The 25,011-nt window shown below is 46.0% G+C and overlaps 2 protein-coding genes across 4 annotated transcripts; one reads left to right on the top strand and one right to left on the bottom strand.

Annotated features, from left to right (window-relative positions):
* Positions 1-6: 6 nt before the first annotated feature.
* Positions 7-15,117, bottom strand: lig3 (ligase III, DNA, ATP-dependent). Of its 2 annotated transcripts, none has more exons than XM_084474569.1 (21): positions 14,978-15,117; positions 12,809-13,374; positions 12,098-12,226; positions 11,378-11,605; positions 10,807-10,958; positions 10,499-10,665; positions 9,337-9,414; positions 9,055-9,223; positions 8,633-8,788; positions 7,286-7,417; positions 7,072-7,151; positions 5,899-5,986; positions 5,241-5,318; positions 5,013-5,136; positions 3,669-3,811; positions 3,493-3,567; positions 2,685-2,831; positions 2,104-2,269; positions 1,712-1,791; positions 1,354-1,446; positions 7-881 (listed from the first exon to the last, which is right to left on the bottom strand). In XM_084474569.1, the coding sequence occupies exons 2-21, from the start codon at positions 13,344-13,346 to the stop codon at positions 648-650; spliced, it is 3,057 nt and encodes a 1,018-aa protein (XP_084330695.1). In that variant the 5' UTR covers positions 13,347-13,374; positions 14,978-15,117; the 3' UTR covers positions 7-647. The 2 variants fall into 2 exon arrangements, with proteins under 2 accessions (XP_084330695.1, XP_084330696.1); XM_084474570.1 differs by having other exon boundaries at positions 12,809-13,203; positions 14,978-15,089.
* Positions 15,118-15,818: 701 nt separating this feature from the next.
* tmem248 (transmembrane protein 248) lies at positions 15,819-24,683 on the top strand. 2 transcript variants are annotated; one of them, XM_084474098.1, is made up of 7 exons: positions 15,819-16,156; positions 16,941-17,099; positions 17,819-18,110; positions 21,974-22,124; positions 22,800-22,983; positions 23,605-23,748; positions 24,049-24,683. In XM_084474098.1, exons 1-7 carry the CDS (start codon positions 16,154-16,156, stop codon positions 24,067-24,069), a joined length of 954 nt encoding a protein of 317 aa, XP_084330224.1. In that variant the 5' UTR covers positions 15,819-16,153; the 3' UTR covers positions 24,070-24,683. The 2 variants fall into 2 exon arrangements, with proteins under 2 accessions (XP_084330224.1, XP_084330223.1); XM_084474097.1 differs by having other exon boundaries at positions 23,605-23,771.
* The last annotated feature ends 328 nt before the right edge of the window (positions 24,684-25,011 follow it).

The following is a 25,011-nucleotide window of genomic DNA, read 5'->3' as shown; positions in this document are numbered from 1 at the left end:
GATTGGTGTTACCTAAATTGTTTATTACCTATAAAGGCATTTTGGCATATTATGCATTTCCAATTGCAGCCAAAATGTTTTGTATCTAATTCATCTTGTTTCACCAAACATAATAAAAAATAATAAACCAAAACCCTATTAACATTTCAAAGTTATCGGGATACATTGATGGACCAATGTCCTCATAGATATTCTATGATCTGCTTCAACAAGTCAATCATTACATTTTCCTTGATGCAGTTTCTGTTGTGAATCAAGAAAATATTTTCTACAAAATAAATGTGTCGCTAGTCATACCTCATCCGTTGAGATATAACCACCATACCCTTCAAGACTTATACACACTGATCTCAAAGAGTTCACTAACCGAAGCAAAATATGACAATAGTACAATATTTTGGTACCATGTCTTTTCTTTTTTTGCGTATCTGAACTGGAAAGGAAGGAAAATTATATATAAATATGGATGACAAACATGATTTAGTTCCTCAATGGCACCAACCGTTCCCTTCCCCTGAAAGCGGGCATCTCACACAGCGGTCATCATCCTACAGTTTATTAACACGACGCGCGGTTCGTACACTAAATGGGTTTTGGTGACGGAAGCGTATAAAAAGCGCGGCTACTGTGTCGGACCTGTGTCCCCATCAGCAGGGAGGGACGATGCGTCTCTTGCGTATGCACTCCCAGACCCAGCCGGGGCTGACCTTCCGAGCCTCGCTGTCCTCACCGGGCTCGGCCAGCGTGTGTGTGGCCGAGGCGGCGTCGTACTCCGGCACCAGGTCTCCGTCGTAGGCCACGAAGTAGCGCCGTAGCTTGTCGTGGTCGTCCACCGCGGCAGGCAGGAAGAGCTTCACCCCGCTGAAGATGTCCAGCAAGGTCTGGAGAGGACAAACAAACCAGGATCAGAGGCGGGGAAGCCAAGCCCTGAACGTCCTGCGCTAGCATTTTAACGACCAGGACGTGGATATTCATATGGTTTACTGCAGAGGGGTGAAATATTAATGTTATTTTAATCATACTTGAGAAGGAATAGCATTGAAAACATGCTGTGCAATTTTGCTGAAACTGCACTACCGTTTTCCTCATCTGAAGCTAAACTACATAACACATTTGCCATAACATTTATCTTTTTAGGTATTCTGTAGGAGAGGCTTCCCCCGCAGGGGAATAAAGGAATGTCAACTTGCTACTGAGAAAATCAAACAAGTTGAAATTCATCCTTTAACCCCAACCCCTCAATTAAAATGATCTAAACAAGCTGATGATGGAACTTTTATCAGAAGAATAAATACATTTATTTAAACCCTTTTGAATCATACATGTCTCACTCAGAGCATGGTGTACACCGACCTTGTCCTTCCGCGGTTCCAACACGCAAGACGTTGCCTTTGGCTTGGCCTGTCCGTTGCTGTGAGGGCTTTCCACTTTCACTTCCACTTTCACCTGGGGCAAGTTTGGAAAATATATTCATATTCACATAATTAAACGGGTGTACTACTCCAAGGCACGTGCCATTAAACTCAATTCCTAAAACAATCTTCCCATTATACAAGTTTGGAACGGTCATAATAATATGCAGCTTTCTCCTGCCAATGTTTAGGCATGGGTTGCTGAACACATCGTTTTTGAGCCACTTAGTGAGCACAAGTGATCAGGCTGGAAATTGACTTTCATGTAACCTCATCACATTAAAAAAAGCATAGGGTACCTTTTTTGGACTGGGTCCCTTTGGAACCGGCGTGCGCGGCTCAGACTTCACCGCCTTGGCTTTGGCCGTGCCATTGTTACCTGTAAGCACAAACACATTTGTGTGGGGTATAATTGAGGACCTCGCAATTAAGTGCACCAACCTGTCCGAGGCCCCTTTGCTTATCACATAATGGCGCCCAGGCTACCATTGCGCTGTCCAAACCTAATTATAACATTAGCTTTTTTCATTTTCTGGGTTGAATCGAACCGTGAACTACAATCAAATGATTACCCAGTCACCCAAGCCAACACCCCTGCAATTATTCACCATTAACCCCGCCCCCCCCCACCCCCACCCCCATGCTCAATATTTTGACGGTGGACGGCGCCTGTGGTCGGAGCGGTACTCACTGGTCTTCCTGGGCGGAGGCGCCGGTCTCGGGGTGGTGTGGGAGGAGGACGGGGACGAGGGAGGGGAGTTGCCCCCGCTCCCGGACGAGCCCTTGTCGTCGTTGGGCTGGGACGGGCCGGCGGTCACCTCGAAGTCAGCGTTCTCTTTAGATATTCTGAACAGCTCCTGAGCACGGCGACAAATTGTAAAATGAGCACGTGGACGTCGGCCAAAAGATGTTCTCGTTGTTCTCGTCTGACGGGACGGTTAAGTGCTAGCACAATGTCATTTAAAGCCAATATGCTTTTCTTTTTTTTTTTTTAATCACTCAATGGTGTGTGGCAAGGCATTTAAAACCAAGAAACTGAAATAATATTGTATATATTGTCCATCCTCATAATGAACCACATTCATATCGACATTCGAAAGTACAACATTTTACTCAGTGTTTGAGGCTGAACTGAAGCATGTGGCTGCTGTTGCACAGCCATTTGTTATCTTTCCCATCTTGTCATCCTATCAGAGGAGCAGATTGTGGCTTGTCGACAGTAAATCGGTACGAGGGAGCTCTTCCGATGTTGGCGGGATGACGAATGAATACCTTCAGCTGGGGGAGGTTGGTGGCCGTCTTCCAGTCCTTGTCGTCACGGACACGGGTCATGCGGGGGAAGCGGATGGAGATGCCGTCGGCCGTGTGCATCTCCGACTTGGAGAACTCTGCGCCTGTGATCTCCCACACTGGTGCTTTCTGGGGTGAGAGAGAGAGAGATGGAACATATGTTTCCACTGCGCCATACAGAGTCGAACCCCTTATGTACGATCAAATAACAGAAAAGATGAAACGTTTCCTTTTACCGAAACAATTTTGTCTGGCCAGGAGTGCATGGCCCCGCCGTGAGGTTTGCTTTTGTGCTTTTAAATCTTCACATTAGGCTGCTCACCGGCGGGAGTAATGCAGCATATCATGTAGTTCCGCTGTGTGATTGGTTCCAGCTACAACAGAGGCCAGCCAGCCAACCTGGCTTCTATGAAACCCTGCACAACCCCCCCCCCCCCCACCCCCCGGCACAGAGCAGTCCCAGCCCCTGTGCGCGCTGCCAGGGCTTTGACAGGAGGCCGTATCTCAACCAGGAGAGAGAGCCCATAGCGCCTGGCCCCAGAACCGCTGATGAACAAGTCCATTAGCGAAAACGACTGGTTCTGGAAACTCACACAAACTCCAACCCTAATCCACACCACAGCTGGTCCACCTGATGGGGTTTGCGGGGAAGAAAACTTGTCATGCCTGAAGAAAACGGCCGTTTGTGCCGTCGTGAATGGCCTTTGGGGACGGCTAACCAATCTGGAGCTGCGACTGAGGATCTGAGCCATCACGGGGTCGTTATCATGTGCTGGCGTGCCGGTCTCACCTGAGGATCGCGGATCATGAAATCGGGATAATAGTTCTTGACGATTTTCATCCAACCAGGGATTTTGCTTGGCTCCTGCAGAGAAACACACAGACCACACACTTTCAGGATCAATCCTCAAAAACGGCTGATTGGCTCAGAATGGGGGGCGTGGCACCCCTCGAGGCGGGTCTGACCTTGCTGATTTTGATGACGTCCAGCTCTTTCTGGAGCCGGGCCAGCATGGCGTCATCGTAGCCTCCGGAGCACTTAGTGACCGTGCACCACTTCTTGGAGTCCGGGTCGTAGCAGCCCATCAGGAAGCTGGACATGATGCCCCCTGGTGGTGATGGGACAGGGCGCGTGTCGGATTACAGGCCCCATTTGATTTGCGTAGGAACAGACAAGGGGCCAGCGATTTCCTCTTGAAGCACTAAACTCCTGTTAAATGAACTACCCAAAGTACGAGGCGACAAGCTTCATGAAGCATCATGGATAAACTGGGCTTTCATGTCCATTACAGATGCATGCTGGGATTTATTCAGCATCTCTGTGCCGTCTTCTGCTAATCAAAGACACCCTGGGAACTGGAACTACAAACCTTATATTTATCCTCATCCTCCTTTTACAGGTTATATTTTTCTGAGTTGCCTTTAATCAGTCAAGGTGTTTTTATTTTTTACTGCTGCAATTTTGACAGAGTTCCTTTGATTCACTGTTGCCGATGCTAGAGACTGTCGGCATCTCCCCTTCGACCGTGTGTCTCTCCTCCCCCCCCCCCCGCACACCCACCTCCTGTCTCCCTTGTCAGGCCCTCGCTCTGTATGCACGTCTCCTGCAGAACACACAGCGCGTGTGTGTCGTTATTGCCTCTAAAGTCACGTGTAAGCCACTTTCCACCAAGAAGTCATCTATGAATCGAAAGCTGTATTCTATCATGTCAACGACTCCATTCACCTGCACAGAAATAAAATAAGTGAGCTCCTATGAAGTCAAGAGTGACGAGTGAGACTATTGGGATAACTGCATGTCACTCAACCCTACCTTCTTTACTCCTCCTCGTGCCTCTAAAACACAGATGCCTTCACAAAGGTCTGATGTCAAAGGATGACATCCTGTGGTGGATCTCTGCAGGGAGATGAGAAGTTGTCCCTCCTAACCCCTCATCGTCCCTCTGTTGTGGTGCAGAGTGTTAACACGCCCACCCCGTTGACGGAAGCCGAGCGTTACATAATCTCCTCCCCCAATTTGCTAAATTATTGTCACTTTGCCTCCATTCTTAAAACACGTTGGTCCCTCCCACGCAGCAACTCTACTCCTATCCCATAGTTACATATTTTCTATTTAGTTTTCAAGTAGTTTATAGCACGTGTTTTGCTTGTCAGGCAAGGCAGAAAATGGCATGGATGCACCACACGGACGCACCAGCACTTTGGTCACTCCCCTGTAGTAACTCCATGACCCATCTATTCATGGCATACTTAGAAGGCTGATTTGAACTTCATTAGAATCGTTCCGTGGCAGGCAGCACCACAACGTACCGTTGGAGCCCTTGCCGTAGAAGGCCCCCAGCACCACCAGGTCGGCCGTGTCGGCCATGGCCCCTTCGTTCAGGTAGTCCTTCTTCACCTTCAGCCAGTGGCGCTTCCCCGGCTCGTAATTGCCCTGCAAAAGACGTCTCTGGTCAGTGCGTCCGTCAGGGACGCTTAACGCCCGGAGGACACCGCGGGGGAGGGGAGGTGACGGGAGGTGATCGGAGGTAACCTCACCTTGACATCTTTGAGCACCAGCCCCTCGAGACCCTCTCTGATGACCCGGGTGATCATCTCGGCCAGGTCACGCCCTCTCTGTCACACACACACACACACACACACACACACACACACACACACACACACACACACACACACACACACACACACACACACACACACACACACACACACACACACACACACACACACACACACACACAGTTGAATTTAAAATGTCTACAGAAAGTATGGCTGGGGCTACAACACATTAAGAGAGGCTAGCATTATGGAGCATGGCCTGAGGCGTTGGTGAGCTTTCATTATTGATTCCCAACCTTTGAAATATTCCCATGATGTGGGCCCGCTGTGTGCCAGTAAATATATTCATGTTGCCATGTTTAACAGCGCCGATAAGTGCTCCAGCAACACTGCATGTCACAAACTGGAAGAGCTGCCTATTTCCCCCCACAACTGAGTGGAGATGAGCCGCCACTGCACTCGATTATTTTCCCAGAGGAAACAAACAGCTTCAGAAGGTTGTAGCAATCAGCGGGATGCCGCCTCCAACCAGCACCCTGCTGTGTGCATGCAGGCCAGACATAGCAACGCACACAACACAGGGAGCAACACACACAACACACAGGGAGAGGAGAGAAGAGTTTCCTTGACTCACAGTGACGTGCTTCATTTCCGAGAACAGGATCCTGTTGCGAACCTCCACCATGTTGTCGTGGAGGAACTTCCTGCGCTCACTCAGGGGCCTGGCAGGAAGAAAATGTTTCAGGTCGCATCACAACACACCACAAAACACAGGGAAAATAAACGCATCCTGTTAACCAAGCGATAAAGGATGTATTTATGAAGACGCTTTTATGGCATCTGGGAGCGGGCACATGTTATTGTTGTTGTTGTTGTTGTTGTTGTCCCCCCCGATACAAGAAACTGCATTTATGGGTTATGGTTGATGCGTTTCATTGCCACGGCGGGGTGAGGTGGAGGTGGGGGTGGAGGGGCCTCTGGGGAACGGTAGGGAGAGCAGAGGGGAAGCGGAGCTGATGAAGGGCTTCTCGAGCGGCTAATAGCAGAACAGTCAACCAACAACGTATTTCAATCCCCGCACCGAGCTCCAGTGGCTGTGGGTGTGTGCGACTGTACGGGTAAGTCAAGGGTACCCAGATATTTTACCCTGGGAGTAAATATATAATGGCTTCAACGTGAATGGATAGCAAACACTTCCCGATCGTTTAGAAGAAAGATGCCGGCTGTTGTGGTTTGAAGGCGTTTTCTATATCCTCCCTGACAGGGTGGTGAGAGGGATATGAAGGAGAGGGGCTTCTGTGTGGGAAAATGCTCCACCGACATTCTGTCTGGAATCTACCCCGGGGATGTTAATGTTAGACAGATGGTAAAAAAAATAAAATATCCAGCATGAATCCCAACACCAGTCATGCAATCCATAGAGGATGACGCAAAACCACGTTGCTGAAAAATAAGTTGTCCAGGACAAAAAAACGCCAGCCGCTTGATAAATGACACTTTCAGGGCACACACAAGGAAAAAAGACAAAAACAAACATGCTGAAATGATGGCATTTTAGTTGTTCTTTGCAAGAGTGTCCGCAGGAATCTGCTGAGTTGGAGCATCATGAGCAACATTTGTGTTTGCCAACAAGGGGGTTTCTGAGGAAGGGCAATCTGTTAGCCTCAGCATGCATTAGCGTACACCGCCATCAAGCTACTCCTGGCACCACAATTAATCTGTACCGCCGCTATGGGCCAACAAAAGATACAGTGCGGCTGGGATTTGGGGGGGGGGGGGGGTGGAGGCAGTGGGACCATGGACTCACCTCTCCATGAGGCTCACGCCGTTGAAGTAGATGCAGTCGAACACATACAGACACACGTTTGCATCTGAGAAGGCCTGTTTCTGTTATTGGCAAAAGAAATGTGAACATTTTTTAGGCAATTCCCTTGTACAAAAACAAGCCGATATTGTAATACGCATAATGAATCATTTCAGCAAATGAGTTTTGTGGGACCGCTGGCTGGGTGCGTACGTACCTTGTGCACGCCCAGCGTACCGAAGGGAAGGGGTTTGCTGGTGTTGGTGTCAATGAGGAGGACCTCGGCGTCCAGGATCATGCTGTGGCCGCCGGGGAAGGCCTGGGGGATGAACTCTTTGAAGTGGGCCACCTGGAGGGGTCCATGAGAGAGTAAGGAAACGTTTGGGGCGCTTTGGTTTCGGGCAAATCCAGCATGAAAAGTGCCGAGTTGCTGTGTTAAGATAAACCAGCCAATTTAATTTACGTCCTCAGTGGAGTTTTGTGATTGGTGCGCTCGCTCTTTGTGAAAGAGCCTTAGGTCAGACGACGTCGCCATCCACCGCTTTCGTCACAACACAGCCGTACAGGCAGTGATCCGGAGAGGTTACTAGGTCTCGAGCAGGCAAATCGCTGGTGCAGATTACCAGGGAATGTCATGACCCTGTTCCCATTCACACTTGACCCCATGCAGGAAATGTTCAGCAACAATGCAGATTAAGACATTAAAGCATGTGTGAATTGTGAAATTTTATTTAAAATCATAAAGTGTGTGTGTTAGGGTGGGGGTCCCTAAAATGAACCGTACGAGTCATGATGGGTTTCATGATCTTATGTTATCATTTCCCCTTGTGTTTTGCCTTCCATGCAACACCTCACCAATGATAATCAGGCTGCACCGTTGTCTAAGAAGGTCGTCATGTAAGGAAACGCTACACTAAATACATAACAGTACCAAAAGGTGCTGGTGAAAATCATAAGTCTTGCACAAACGGGCCAGGAAGGCCACCATGGCTAATCTTTCAGCTGATGAGGCTGTCCCAGACAGGGCCTGCGAGCACCAAACACCATTAATACCCTTCACACGGGGGCATGAGGCAGCGCAGGGGGGCGGCTGCTGAAGATGGATGACACATGAACCACCAGGGTCGGGTCGCGGCGGGACGTGAGAGGATTAGGCATCAGTTATGAAATGCTGCGTGCTCCCAACAATGCCCCTAGCCCCTCTCCCGGGGGCACCCCCATCCTCCGGTGACCTGCCATCGCTACCAGTTTGACCAGATTATGAATAAGCACTTAAGGTCCCTAAAGAAGGGCTCCGCAGGAGGAGAGTGGGGGTAGCCAAGAAATGGCTGCAGGAAGAGCCTGTGATACATCCTGCTTGGCAATCAGCTGCATGTTTACAGCCTTGCAGGAAAACAATATGTATATAAATATGTATATCGCACAGGGAATGGGGGGGGGGGGGGCGCAGAAGATCAGTGTATTTAAATGTATGTAAATGTAATGTATGCAAACAAGCGAGTGTGCACAGTGGGGAGAGATAAAGGCAGCGAGGAAGAGAGGAGAGAGGGACCGTGGCCCTTACTTTGTGCGGCAGCACAGGCTTCAGGCTGCGGCTGAAGTAGCTGAAGTTGTCTCCGTTCTTGTGGACCTGAACGCGCTCGCCGTCGTACTTGATCTCCGAGTACATTCCGTTGGGGCATTTCTTCATGGCCATCTCGATGGACTTGCACGCCTCCGCCTGCGACAGGAAAAGAGGATTCTTTCATCGGTTCACTTGTTCATATGAAGAGTAACGACACACTAAAGTTTATTTTTTATTTTTACGAGTTGCTGCCTACCATCCAAAAGGTTAGAAAGAGCCATGCGCTATGAAAAGTCACTTTTTTTGTGCTCCCCTTTGTGGGTTCAGAAAAAGGTTGCTTTAAACTTTCCTTTCATGGGATATTAATTTCTTTCATGTCCCTCCATTTTGATATTTCCCCATTGTCATGGACAGTTCCTCACCAGCATGGGCTGAACGGGGGTCATGAGGGAGGCCTCGATCGTCAGCAGCTTCCGGGGCCCAGAGCCATTGGAAGCGTCCTGCTGGTTCCTCAGCACGCGCTCAATCACGTCGCCCAGGTTACGGGAGGCTTTGAAGGCATCGTAGGCGTTGGGGTCCACTGCGTCCAAGCTGAATTACCATATCAAGGGAATTGTCAATTTCCCACATAAAAGTTATTGTTTTTTAAACTTGCTTTCTACAATATATGACGGTCGCCGTCTCAGGGGATGCTGGGATCTCACATGTGCTTTGCTCCGGCGCTCATCTTCAGATCGTGTTTGATCAGTCGTATGATACATTTCAGGTCGTTGCTGGTACACCTAGGAAGAGATGCGATAACTGCAGGGTGAGTATAGAAATGTACAGTAAACACGTGAATAATTCATCAAAGCCAGTGAAACCTTATACACCCCCCATAAAAACTTTGATAACGACCTCTCCTCTTTTTTGATACCTACCGAAGATTAATCATTGATTTGGAAAAATGTACTGCTCTGGAAAAACAGAATTGCCAATAGTATCAAACTTAAATAGTTTGAACTCCCTTAATCATGGTTCTTGAATAATGCCATTTTAACTTAACTATGGTTTACTATGTGGCTCGTTCTTTAAACCGATCGATAACCCTTGCTCTGTCGACATGGGCTTTCTAAATATACCCTTAAGCAAAACAGCATGGACATAATGCCACTATCAGAGCAGAAGCAGTGTCCCGAGTTCGAAAAACAAGATGAATAACTGCCACTGTTAAAATAATAAGCACCATGGCATCATTGATCTATCTAGCTGTCACGTTCCAGCGCTAGATGTGATTTCATTTAAACCGTTTGCTGCTTGGGTAGAACCTAGAGGAGGTTAATCTCCGGTGAGTCTACAGCCAGAATGAGGTGGAACAAATTGCAGCCATAGCTCTGGCTACACAGAAACCTAGTCAGGCAATATCACCAGGGTTACTCTACTATACTAGATTTAGGCTGGCAGGTTTATGAATGGGAATGATGCGTTTCAAAGTCACACTTGATTGGTGACCGGCCGGGCACCGAGTTTCTCACTCTGGTGATGGTCAACATCATTGAGGCACATTACCCAAAAGATGGGCTCATCGCACGTCCTTCCAGCCAGTATGAACGAATGACGTGAACGTCGAGGCGATATGAACAAATGATGTGAGCGCTTTGCCACGGCTTTGAGGCGATATGAACGCATGATGTGAGCGGTTTACCATGGCTTTGAGGCGATATGAACGAATAATGTTAGCGGTTTACCACGGCTTTGAGGCGATATGAACGAATGATGTGAGCGGTTTACCACGGCTTTGAGGCGATATGAGCGAATGATGTGAGCGGTTTACCACGGCTTTGAGGCGATATGAACGAATGATGTGAGCGCTTTGCCCCAGCTTACTTTTTGGCTATGACTTCCAGCTCCTGCTGCTGCTCGTCCTCCTTGGTGAGAAGGGCCAGGCGGATCAGAGACGCGTCCACATCCTGGATGGTCAGCAGACTCTTGGCTGCAGGGGGGAAGGACTTGCTGTCGTCGAAAAACATCCTAACCGTCTCGGACACGTCCCCCTGGAAGGAACAACGTGTGGACAAAAGGTCAAACTGTCATGCGTGTTTGATGGAACTTGGTTGCATTTTACTTCTTGTGTGTCTCCAATGGTTTGTTTGGCCTCTCAGCCGGGTCCTTCTGAAGAATGTGGGGTGACAGACCTGCTCCAGGTCCCGCACCATGTCCTCCTGGTTGCATCTGAAGATGCGGCTGAAGAGCTTGACGATCTGCTTGTCGTTGAGGTTGTACACGCTCTTCACAACCCCTGGGAGCAGCAGCTTCACCGTCAGGTAGAGATCCCCGTGGAACTTATCTGGGGAAGGAGACAAACATTGGCTCCAGTTCAGGGCTGCGACTTAAGGATGGTTTCCATCGTGGATTCATCCAACGATAGTTTTTGCCGGTTCAACTATTCATCGTTTAGTATACTAAATGTCATGAAAGATTTCACTGTACTGTGCACAGTTTATGTCTTAACTTTTCTTGCGTTATCTGACAAGCAGCCAAGAAAAACTTAAGAATTCATTTATAATGATCCATGAACCAAATATTACAATTTCTGAAGCCTTCAAATTTGATTTGATACATTTTCTATCGAACTACTAAATGTTGCAACCCCTAGTTGAGTTCATGAAACCAAGGCAAAACGTGGTGCTTAAAAACATCACAAGGGGCAAACTAACATGCCGGAACACCTACTGGTGGCCATCCCCACATAACCACGAAACTCACCTCCGACACAGCCTTTCCTCAGGAACTTCTCGATGACCTGCGTCTTGTCGTTGTAGCTGTTCCTCTCGGACACGGTGGCGCACAACTTGCGGAACTCGCGCAGCAGGCAGTCCTTGTGGTTGGGGTCTGCGAGCTGGGCCGACAGGGTGCTGGCCTGGCAGGGTTTAGACGGAGCCGGGGAGGGGGACGAGGAAGGGCCCGGGCTGCTGGAGCTGCCGGCCTTGGTCGCTGGTGGGACAGAGGAGGAGTCGTGTTGTTGTGATGGGAGCGTGAGGCACGATGTGCTCGTCGTCTGGGTGGTTATGGCTTGATTGTTCTGGGGCGATTAAATAATGCCTGTGTGCTTGCTGGGATAATATCTACAGTCGCCACTAATTGTTTCTTCCACCTTGTCGTATATGGAGAGCATGGTTTATCCTCAAGACGGCACGTGACATTATGAATGTCATTGTTGTGCAAGTGGAATGAATGAACAGCTAAATTAATCAACAGGGAGACATTTTCATTAAATTGTAGCCGTTGAATTGTTTCATGTGACACATCATACACTGGATCATCCTCATAAGTCATTATTTCAAAGGCTTAGCAAATATTGTCTTTACAAAGGGTAATGATTCAAGCAGTTATGTCACAGGCAGATGATTACTGGATTTGACATTTTATGAATTTACCATAATATGCAAATAGAAGGAGCGAGTGCACTGGCCTGTCATCACTTACCAGTGAAGCCGGCGAACTTGCGGGGTGCATTCACTGTGGGGTCCGATGGAGGCGCCATGAGATTACCACTCGTGTTGAGCTTCCCCTGCACCTTCTTCTTTGGACTGGCTTTCACTTTGGCCATGAGGTCTGCAATGGCAGAGAACACACAATATTAAACACATGGCACGATTTTCTGCAGCACGGAAATGACAAAGAAGTGTGTCGAAGGCATTAACACTTTTGCCTTCATCGCTAAGAGGGCACAAACTTTGTTTTTTTATTTCACTTAACAAAATGTAGGATTTGGGATACTCTAAAGTTTCCTCTTTCCATTCTTTCTCTCCCTTTTGTGATTTATGGGAGAGATCAACTCTTCAAATCAGATCTGGCACCTTCCATGTCTATATTATCAAGTAAAAAAACAATACAATATGCACGATTTGAGATGTGAAGCTAGCTCCAGTCTAAATTAAAAAATACTCCTCACATCCCTCCTTATCTTACGCTCCTTCTCCATCCCTACTCTCAGTTGCCAAATCCTGCCCAACCTCAAACGCTTAACAGATTGCTGTACGCTGCTGTAGTCGGAGCAATAAACCTAGATCCTTGCATCCCAACATAAAGAGTTTACATAACCGAATAACCATGCAGCTGAAAAATTTGATAAGACAGCTAGTACTAGATAGTTTCTCGTCTTATTGCGAGTGAGCATGTGTATGGCGGTCGTACCCGCGACGTGCTTGTTGATGATCTCCTTGTCCTCGTCCTCCAGCTCCTCCCAGCCTTCCAGGTCGGTGATGTCCTCTATCTTCTTGGTGGTGGCCCGGGCCTTCTCCAGCTTCTCGAAGATGCACTTGACGTGGTGCCACTCCTTCATGTCCCCGGCGGACTCGCTGAAGGGGTTGGGCACCACCTTGCCGATGCGCACCACGCCCTTCTGGATCTTGTCCTTGCACTTTTTACAACCCGCCGTGCCGCGCTTGGCGTACTCCACGATGAACCTCTGCTCCGACATGTCTGGTTGCTGTGTGGTGAAATGCCGACACCAGGGATGGGGCCCGCGGGAGAGGAGGACTGTTTGCGGTCCTTTGGATAATCCACCACTGAAATAGCAGGGAATACCTCTGAACCGAGGTAGGAGTTTATCACACCGAGGTTTACAGAGAAACTGAAACCTAACAACAAGTCTGAGGGGTTGGAGGTCAATGTGGACACAGTTGTGGGCCAACGGAGTGGTTCGAGCCAACAGTGTTATGGACCTCCACATCCAGCAAGGTGAAAGGTAAAAAGGTGACCTGTGAGTGAAACAGGATTGATTCTATATCAGTATAGACATGAAACACCCTCCAATAATACACGATGTACAGTTGTACAGATGTACAGTTCCCTTAACAATTAGAGTGACACTGCTTTGTACATCATAACATTATACTAACATATATCCCTGGACAGAAGCTGAGCAGCGCTTGTGGTAAGCTTTGTGCATTCTCCTGTGCCATGCATGGTGTCGGGTGCTCAACGAGAGTTGAACCCAGGTATTGTGATGGCCATTAATTCATTAATTGCCTCCATAAACCAATATAGCCGGAGGGGTCCCAAGTGCACAAAATCCTTGCATGCCCGGTGAGCAGCCTCATTTGTAAACATAATGTTTCTTTTAATGGCCATGCTGATGATTACGTCCTTCTCGTTGAAGAGCGGGTGACCCCAAAAGCACAATTGTTCTTTCTCTCTCTCTAACTTGCAGACACCATTGCTGAATGGCTATTTAATATAACTGCATCATGTAGTTAATGTATTACTGTATTACTGTATTGACCCGGTGATAATGTAATTGTTTAAAGAGGTAGAACCTCTTTAAACAGTTTATACATTATGTCAGACCCATTGCAGGCATGCCTGTTTGAGTAAAACAAACTACTTTAATAATTTGTATACAAGATTGTTTTGATTCCTGAGAGAACCATAGAAAGATAAGTGCATTTTTGGGTTGTTGTACAAGGTTTTTAGTTTGGTTGACCGTGACTGCCACTTTAAAAAATATATATAACAAAGTTATATATAAAGTTAAACGGATTAGGTTTATTTTATTTTTTGGTTAAGGGAAAGTGATTAACGTTAAAGGTAGTGAGAAATTGACGCTACTTGTGACAATGCAGCTCCTGAAGACAATAAATACACTTTAGCACCGCCACACAGTAAACGTGCTTTGATTACAGGGACAAATATATAATAAACCATCCGCAAAAAAAAAACAGAATGCATTACCCTCAATTAAATGTGCATAATGAATAAAGACTTTAATTTACTCAGCTTCGATAAAGTCTAGTCTATTGTGGACTTCAATATTGCGAGTACAGCGGTCTTGTAGTGTAAGGGGACCACCTACAGTTCACACTACGAACAAGGAACACCATATTCCTAGTAGACGGAACATTCTTCTCCACGTAAGCGGGCTTCTAGTATTTCCCTGTCGATGTTTTTTTAGTCACGTCACCAAATTAGCGCACGAGTTTAAAGGACACGCCAAAGCGTGGGAACAATAGGCGATCTTCACATATTTAACAGGCGGACACCTGCAACGTTCAGCAGCTATTTACTCTTTACGCGTATTTTCCCTTTTGGCGTTAACGTGTTTCCGATTTAGATCAATAGTACACTATGGCATGCGGGTATAGTAGAACTGAGTGTGTATGTATGTGTGTGTGTGTGTGTGTGTGTGTGTGTGTGTGTGTGTGTGCGCGTGTGTGTGTGTACAAAATAATCATGGAACATGAGTGCCACTGTGTTGGGCTGCCCTAAGAGAAGTGCATACAAACAGCAGACCAACTAGCCTCTATGCAAGGCAAAAGTACGGTTTTTGCACAGGAAATGTATTACTCATCCGAGAATCCCTACCTTTAAGTAGATTGCACAAAGACAAAACGATTCGATTTCAGCTTTTCTTTCTTTCTTTCTTTCTTTCTTCACCCACTGCTTCTTTTGGGGTGTACGTCCACATTAATCACTAATGTAGATCAGGCGTTCCGCCCCCTAGTGTCCAGGAGTAGAGTCACACCACGGGCCGGCTGCTGCTCACCATAGATGTATATAACTGACTAGATATCGCATTCGGCTTCTAAGCATGCGTCAACAACGCCGCCATCTTGCTGCGGGGTAACCACCCACCTGAATGACTGAACGTTGATGGGGCAGAGGTCCTTTCCCAGTCTAAATCACGCCTTATTGTAAGGCAATATTCAAGCGGGTTGGTTTCTGACATAGGTCAGCGGAGTGATGTCTGCCATCCAGTGGCCACAAATATGCAAGTTAAGGTAGTGCGAGACTATTATGCAGTACTGCAATAATCTTCAATAAAATCTAATCTTAATCGTGGAGTAGTGTACCATTTCAAACTCCACACATTCACTTACAGGCCACTGCCCAGTGATTACCATTGTTTATCCAAGTCCAAAAAAGTGTACTAAAATCCAACGGAGAAAGAAGCAGGTGCTTTTCTGCAGGTGCTTTTCCGCCTTACGTTGTGTTCAACTGACAAGTACGGCCCTATTCGCCCTGCATCAACCATACACATACATACATATTGTTTTTCGGGGAATCGAGACAAAAAAAACAACACCATATCAACGTTGCGTGACTGAGAGGAACATATGCAGTTTACGCAGATTGCGTAGAGTCCCGGGCATCCTGAATACACTCACGGGACAGCGGAACAGCGCAGCCTCGCAGTGCGCCCGTACGGAGGAGGAGGAGGTGCAGACTACGATACGGACACAGATACATTGTTGACGTTGCTATACCCTTTATGCACAAGTCACCCACACGAGTATACAAGAGCGGGACGATTCGCGAAGGATGGGCAGCGGCAGCGTCTCTTCTGACACAGACAGCCTGGGTGTCCCAATTAAGCACCAACCTTTGTTCTTCCCCGGTCTATGCAGGAGCGACTAGTCGGGGAAAGTAGCAGGCTAGCGACACCGCCAGCTTAGCAGCGAGGCTAGCTTGCTCTTCCCTCCGTGGTCCATCACGAACTTGCGACCTGGTGCCCGCCCGGGTCGTTCGCACACAGAGAAAATGGTGAGAGAATAATGTTATCTCATCGCAGTCGAGTCGCACACGTTATCAATCTTTGTTCGTGTTTCGTGAGAGCGAAACTGATGAGGTGTTTGGTTTGAACGTACTTGGGCCGAGTATGCTAGCTTGCCGCTGTGGCGACCGAAGCCAAGTTTCCGTCGTTACCTTATCGCTGATCAGGTTATACGTTATGTCGATTGTTTGGTGCACGCGCGCACTTGTGGTCCGGTGGGATATGAGCGCGAGCGTTCACCTGCACCGAGCTGTCAGAGCCGTGTCGTCTGACCGGAGCTGGGGGCATGGACCCTCCACATAGGCCCCTACATAGTTTATACATCTGCAAAGAAAATCATGCCACCTTGATAAAATGTTGAATATTTGTATGCTTTTTCAGTCGATTATCAAGTAGGCCTACAGTATACGTGTTATTTAAACATAGCATTGAATCCGATATCAAGGCAGACTGTTGTGTTAACCAACGTAGCCTTAGGATAAACATTCATTTGTAAACGGCCACATTCAACTCGGTACCAAAACACGGAAGGACACACTGCACAACGGTGGCTTTCTGGAATCCAACAATTATTGATTTTATTCTTCTGTTTGCATTGCTATTTGTATGGCATCTTTTTTTATATTTTGATCTTTTGCGATCTCATAGGTTCATTGCGGTAGCTTTTTCGCTTAATAGTACCTTATCGAAGTGTGTTGTTATGTTCTATAATGTTACATCCTGTTTGCTTACAGCTGCTATTCATAAAGACAATCGGTGTTTGTCTGTATGCAGGTGTACCTGTTGAACCCTATAGACAACCTCAGAAGCTACATCAACAACCGCCCGCCCCTGGTCATTTTTATGTTCAGCGTCAGTGCTGTGGCCATCGCCTTTCTGACCATCGGTTACTTCTTCAAGATCAAGGAGATCAAGTCCGCAGAGTTGACTGAGGTAAAGAACGCCAGCAGATTTTTATCTGTTTTATCTCTTTTATCTGTTGCAACAGGGAAGTTGAAACTCCACTGAAATTCTATGGATTTGCATAGAAAAAATGCCAGCCCTTCATGCTTTCTAGAAACCCAGTTGCGTTTTCTCTTTTGGGAAATAAGTAGGTGCCAAAATAGGCATCTTTAATTAATTGTTGTAGAGTCAAAATATATGACTAAAAATAAACATTGGAATCAAACACAAGAAGGAATGGAAGATAAAACGTTTCAATGTTTGAGTTTTCGAATGCAAGTATGGTTTACTGTCTATGTACTTTAACTGATTTATGAACCTTGCACTCCTGATCGCCCAAGAACAATATAATCCTTCATCCTTGTCATAGTTAAATATGTTTTACAAAACTTTCTCTCTGATCCCTCCCTCCCTTCATTACTCTGCCACTGGAATTACTTGCATTTAAAGCACCTGTGATTGACAGGCAAGATGGATTCCCTGAACCAATCAGACAATATACCCTGATTGGTCACAAATGAGCCGGGGAAGTTTAAAGTCTAAACAGGCTCAAAGACCGAAGGGCACGATCAACCCGACACATGTTCTCACAGCACATATCTTACAAATATAAATCAAACCTACAGCACCTTTTAACACGACCTCAAACAGCACCTCCAGGTCAAAACACCCCGTCTTCAACCTCCCCTCCGCCTTCTCCTTCCCTCCAGGACTGGAACACGTTCTTGCTGCGCTTCAACGAGCTGGACCTCTGCGTGTCGGAGAATGAGACCCTCAAGCACGGCCTGAACGAGTCCACCACGCCCGAGAGCACGCTGGTGATCACCAGCGGCCAGGCGCGCAGCGGCACCCAGACGCCTGTCCTGCTGGAGGACTCGGGGTTCGTCAACATCTCCGTGCCCATCACCCTCACGCTGGACCCGCAGCGGCCCTTCGGCGGCTACTCCCGCAACATCACCCACCTGTATGCCACGGTGCTCGGGCAGCAGGTCGGCCTGACCGGTGGGTGGCCCTCCGGTTTTAAAATAAGACAGGTTATATGTGTTGTAACATGTGGTATGGATGGAGGGGGCGTGGCGTGGCGTCGACGCAGATTGAAAGGCGGGCAGTGCGATTGGCGGGGAGACGTACGCAGCTGTAGTGGGTGAGCCTAATAAGTAAGCAGGATATATCTACTGATGGTGTTTTTATCTTCTCTCTAAAAGTAAGGTCCGGTCCAGGTTCTGTAGGCCGTGGAGAGTATGATAAATTGCGACAGACCTGTGTGTGACGTATGTGCTTTAACAGAGTAAGCAAGTATTCACTAAGTAAGTACTCAATGACCACTCGCTGAGAAAAGATAGGTTGTAAACAAGCCTGGTTCCTTCCATCAAACAAGGTAGTAGGGCTGATCGTGCTAAAGTGGCACCTGAACAGGGACAAAAAGATAGAAGGCAACGTGTGTGTGTGTGTGTGTGTGTGTGTGCGTGCTGTCACTGTGTTGACAAAAGTCAGCCAATGCCCAGTTCCTCCCTAGACTGAAACAAGCTTCCTTGTCCCATCTACACACGTTAATGCAGTCCCTGGACTGTATAAACAAGATGAGTCTGTGACGCCACCGAGGTTCTGCAGAGAAATGTTTGAATTGGTTTGCATTTTAAGCTGGTTGGGATAACTTACTCGCGGTCCGAAGAATAGAGCAGAATTTGCACATTTCGTCTTGGAAGGGACAGTGTTACTTGAATTAAAAGGCGCAATATCGATGCTTACCTGAATTAAATGTATTATTTAATCTAGATGTATCTTGAATGTAAATACCTGGTTGGTGTTTAGTGATGTTGATATGCATGTTTTTTCAGTTGGTCAGTGGTTACTGGTAGAATGTGTGCCTTTGACTCATTGGTCTCAGGTTACCTCAGGCTTGCTGGCCAAAGGGAGCCAACAGTTGTGGTTCTTTGTAGTGCAGGCCCTTTTCCCCCTGTGTATTTCAGTACAGGGTACTGGTCACAAACAACTTTTGAACGTAGGCTTTTGTACACGTCAGACTTTGCTTTCTGATACATTTTCTTTATTTTACCTATTGTGACCCATTGATACTCATTGACACACACCCTATAATAAACTGACATGTGGGTCAACATGAAATGGCAGAAATTCAGACGCCTATTTTACATGTGCCTCAAATACAAAAAATGTTGACTGTAGTATATAGACAACTCGTATCAGCAATACGACACAAGTCCTCCCTTAAGGGCGCTTATAAACGTCTACTTGTTGCCATGTGAAAGCTGGATCTCTAAATCAGGGGAAGAAACTGCTCTGCCTTCATTCCAGGTGCTCTTAGTTGGTATACACACCCTGGCGAGCAAAGACTTGCATATCTTCTCTTATCTATTTCTCTTCTATTATCTGTCTGTCAATCTGACTATTTTCATTATTGCAACGGAAGTAACATTACCTATTCATTTTATTCTACAACTTTATTCTACAATTAATTTCCACTCAACTGTTAACAATCTGCCAACACAAATCATCCCACAGGGATGTTTTAAAGCAATCAGTTTGTTATGCCAGGTTAGGTAAAACAAAAAACTATTCTGTCATATCTCTGTCTGTCAATCTTATCAGTTATATCTCTAAACTATGTGTCTCAACAGAAATGGTTCTAATGCATGTTATTGGAATATGTTACTAGACACTCAAGGAGCCTGGTATCTCTGCTAACTGGCATGATGAATGGGCCAGGTAAACAGCAATGGCTCCAGCAAACCCTTTGTGGGCCATATTTAACAAGACGCATATTTGAACTGCAATGCATGGCTTGATCTCGATCCTGAGCCTGTTCCGTGTGTGAACAGCCATGTGCTTTGGCAAACACAAGCACTTCATTTAAAATAATCAATATTTAATACATCATTTTTTATATATAATTTTAAATTAAGCAATCTTACACAAGACGGCGTTCATGAATGTCATTATTGGTACGCAGCACAGCCGTAGGAACGAGGTGCTTGCACCGAGTTCCGAAGTCCTGTGCTTCAAGTACCAATGATGACATTCAAGAACGCCATCGAGTGTAAGATTGCGATTCAATAACACAAACCATCTTCATTATCAACAATATTGTAAAATATTTTCATATTGTGGGTTAATTTGCCCTCAAATTCAAGCGTGTGAGGTGTGAGGGATGTTGTCTTGCAGTCTGGGCTCTGCGTGTGGAGTGGCCCCCTGTTTGGAGTGGTGCGTCACTGCTCTGCCATTGACGCACACCATTTTGTGCCCCTTATGATTTCCCAGTAGGACTTGGACTGGATGAAGGGAACGTGTGTTCGGCAGCCGACTCATTTTTATACATTGTAATTGTCTCTTCAGCCACCAAAAGTCATTCATTATCATGATCCAAAAAAAACAGCAGCCTCTGGATAAAAGTGCATATATCTCAATTTGGTTGTCAGTTTCTCAGACATACTCTTCTTCTCTGAGCCACCTGGCCTTGCTGGTTTTGTGGTGAATATTTTTTTTCTCCGATTTTTCCGTAACCCGTGACAACATTGCAGATACTTTGAGAAGTTCTGTGCACTTGCTTGTGACCTGTCTCCTGAGGCGCTAACTTATCAAACACGAAGATTAGCGAAGCCCTTTGCATGGTAAATGTCACCAGCTGTGACCACAACCACCAATATTAGCCCAAAATAAACTTCATTATGTGCTGATGACCTTTGTTATACAATACCGGTCTGGGTGATCAAATCATCGTCGCCGTCTCTCCCGGCATCACTATAACATCCTCTGCCAATATAATTAGTCTAAATTATATTGGAAGTAGACGCAAAATGCCTTAGAGTAGGGGTTTTCAAACTTTGAGTGTGTGTGGACCACTTTTTATAATTAAGAATTTTCGCAGACCACCTTATAATACACATAATAAAATATGTCTACACACAGTCCTACCTGAATTACCCGCACCTCTTAATAGGAATATATTAGCACTAAAAGTAACATAGCATCAGTACAACAGGCTTGTTAAAAGAACATTTACTGCACACAATGGCTGCCACATATTTAATGTATTTATTTAATGCGCCCGAGGGCGTATGAACACAACAGGTTAATTTGAACACCAGGCTTATATCCATAGCAATGATAATGGAGTATTAAATATGTACAGTAATCACAAACAAACTGAACTGAACTGAACTGGATAAAGTCAAATATCAAATCCCGGTTCCCTCCTAGCCACTAGACCAAATATTCTGGAACGTTCTAATCTTTGCACTAGCCTATTTTAGTAATCACACAATACCTTCAATTTAATTTAAATTGTATATCATACATGCATATTTTAAATTTTTTATGAAAAATATTATTTTATATTTTAGTTTGCTTTTCCACGGACCACCTGCAGTACCGTCGTCCGCAGACCACAGTTTGAAAATCACTGCCTTGGAGCATTTTGGGTGTCAATTTCGATACAGCACTTTGGTGTTTGTGAAATGATTTTGTAAAGTACTTCTATTTTGATTCACTCTTATTTTATTCACCAACTTAACTCCATAATGAATGACACACATTGATTCGGGAAGACGAGAAGTGCTAGTTTACCATTGTTTTTTACCATTCGTGCCAGATGCACTCACTCTAACCTCTCTCTGGTACAACCGGTACATGTAAATCAGTTTGACAAATTATATATCGGGGAATTTTTTTTTATTTCCTTTCACCATAGCCTTTATTTCACTTGACAAATACCTATTTACCTATTTATTTTTAAATACTATTTATTTACCGGGGGTAAGAAATGTGTTCAGAAATTTTCCGAAAAAAGTGTGAATGTCAGAGGACATTTCCAACTGTATGAATGATTGTTCTTCTGTTTGTTTTCCCAGGCCGCGAGGCGCATGAGGAGATGAACATCACCTTCACGCTGCCCGTGCCCTGGAGCTCTGACGAGTGTGTGCTGCACGGCCACTGTGAGCAGGTGGTGTACAGCACCTGCATGACCGTCACCGCCGCAAGCAATATCTTCCCCGTCACCGTGTGAGTCCCTGCGCCCACGGCAACCGCAGCATCACACGGGAACACCCCAGAGAGTCTAATATGCTTTCCTGCATTTACGGTGGTTTTCCAGGTGTCTTGTGGTCGTTTTCAGAAAAACATTTTCTTTATGTGGTCTCGTAAAGCCCGAAGAACACGCGTAACCCTTATTTGACTGATAATACTTTAATACATATATTGATCTCAGACTGGAAATTTGGGTGCCACAGCAGAAAGTACCTGACTGTTTTCCTGAAATCTATCAGAAATTTCTACCTGACATTTTCTCTTAATAAATTCTCTGTATTCTCTATACAGAAAAATATGTATATGCACAAGAAGAGTAGCATGTAGAAAAAAGAGGTTAATTAGTCTACTCTGGGTCATTGGTTCAGAGGGTATCATTGGTTGTATCAGGTTGCTGTAAGGTACTGGGTTCGATCCCCAATGAGGAGAGTCTAAGCTCTAGGCATCCTAGAGCGAGATGTCCTAACCCCTACTCCTTAGCACCACAAAGTAACTTTGGATCACAGCCCAAAGAACTAAAGGACTAAACGGTGCCCCACAGTAACTCCATCAGGGTCCAACATTGCGGGAGCGGCTGTACTCTTGTACATTATATGTTCATCTATAACCACGGCATCGTGTAGTAACTGAGGCGTCGGTTGCGTTGCGCAGGCAGCCGCCCCACTGCGTGCCAGAGACCTTCACCAACGCCACGTCCTGGTACAAGCTGTTCACCACGGCCCGTGACTCGGACACAAAGTACAGCCAGGACTACAACCCCTTCTGGTGCTACAAGGGCGCCATCGGCAAGCTGTACCACGCACTCAACCCCAAACTCACCGTCGTCGTCCCCGACGTAAGTCACCCGCCGCCTTTCCCCCCCCCCCCCCCCCCCCCCCCCCTTCACGGAGGGCGGGCTCCACAGACCCCCCTACTGTTGACTTTAAGGTTAAAGTCATGAGGAATGTCATTTGGACGTTTTGCATGAATATATCGATGTTGGGGAAGGAAGAGGGTTATTGTTACATTGATATGTTATGGGGGGGGGTGGGGACTTAACTGGCACATTTGACTGCGATCAATTACATGCTAGTATTTCAAACTTTATCCAGCATAAAATGTTATGTATTCAGTTGCCATGGTATCCGCAGAGTTTCGGGATGAACCATAATTGTATATCAGATATTTTTGAATGGATTCAATCGCTGCAGTACATGACAAGCTACATACTGCAGGTTTAAAAAATGTACCACAGGGAAAAAGTTTGCATCGCATGGAGCAAGCCAGGGCTGAAGGAGCATATGCATAGAGTCGCTGATTTGCATGGCCTCTGTAGTTCCACCTCAACGATTTACCGCAGTCGTAAAACCCTCTCCACACATCAGCGACAGGCCCTGTGGAACTGGTGGTCACCAGCACTAACTTGTGATGCGCATGCTTTCTCAAGCAGACCCCTTCTTCTCTCCTGTCTCTGTAGGACGATCGCTCCCTCATCAACCTGCACCTGATGCACACTAGCTACTTCCTGTTCGTCATGGTCATCACTATGTTCTGCTACGCAGTCATTAAAGGCAGACCGGGCAAAGTGCGACAAGTCAACACAGACTTTGCCACCGAGAAGGTACGGGCGTACCCTACCACTAGGTATTTAAATGTTCCAGAAAAGATCAATACTAATTAAAGTGTGATGGTAAAAAGTGTTGTGTGCGAGCAATCTCCGCTTTGAAACTGTTTTATCAGTGTCTGTGTTAAATCTTTTAGGAGAACACATCGTTCCAATCTGCTAAGTAACTGTAGCTGTGTTAGCTTTTGTAATGGTGGCCCCTTGTGTGAACCCGCTCAAACATCAGTGGAGTCATTACTGTGGTACACATCTTCCTGCCGGCCGGGAGATGATGCAGTCTGCCCTTGTTTCTTTCAGGTGGCATTGTCTGAGGGTTGATTCCCATCCAGGACCTGTAGAGCAACACTAAACTCTTATCACATGGACAAACTCGAACGAATAAGGAAAAAAAAAAAGAATTTACAAGTTGCCTAGTGAACCATGGAAATCCATTAAGGACACAAAAGCTCTGTGAATGCATTTCTCTTGCAATGTTGGGTTTCTCCAACCAAAGATATTATAAGTGCCTGTATCTATGATGTACATATTTGTAGGAAATGTTCTGTACACAATTTGTTTTCTTCTCTTGTTTGTTTCTTTGCCTGAGTCCCCCCTGAGTGCCATCTTCACAACATGTGGTGCATCATCCGCATTTTACAACTGCACTCCGCCATTTTGTCAACCGCAGTTCAGCCTTATACGCAAGCTACGTAATCCATTAACGTCGACGTACAAAGTTAAATTCCCCCTATTGCGACGCTGAGAAAACCGCTAAAAGCAAGTGTTTATAGCCTGCTTGCCAGTATTGCCTGACTAGAGAAAAAAAGTATCTGTTCAAAGGAAGAATTTGGGCTGCATTCATTGTTATAAATGTCAAAGGACACAAAACAAAGCTTGTTTTATTTGTTTCACTGTCACAGAATACTTCTGATAAAATGTAATGGCTGAATGAATTGAATCGCAAGTTTGTATTCCGAGAACCAAAATGTACGAAAAGAAAACTCTGTAATGTTTCACTGAGTGTTGCACATTACATCTTTGAAGCAGGATGAATTATCGTTTAACCAGACAAGACTGGTAAGGAGGAAAGACAGTTGCTTTTGTGCATTTTACTTTTGAGATGTCGACAATATGAGAAAAACACAGTGTCACCAGACTTGTCCTTAAAAAACATACAGGTACAGGTTAAGTACACAAGAATCAAACGTGGCATCCTTTCTGTTTTGCAGTTGAATGAACTGACTAGTAAAAGGATATATACAGATATGTATACTGTTTATC

Source organism: Micromesistius poutassou (genome assembly GCF_964030765.1).
Source record: "Micromesistius poutassou genome assembly, chromosome: 10".
NCBI lineage: Eukaryota > Metazoa > Chordata > Actinopteri > Gadiformes > Gadidae > Micromesistius > Micromesistius poutassou.
This window is presented reverse-complemented; position numbering and strand designations above follow the sequence as displayed.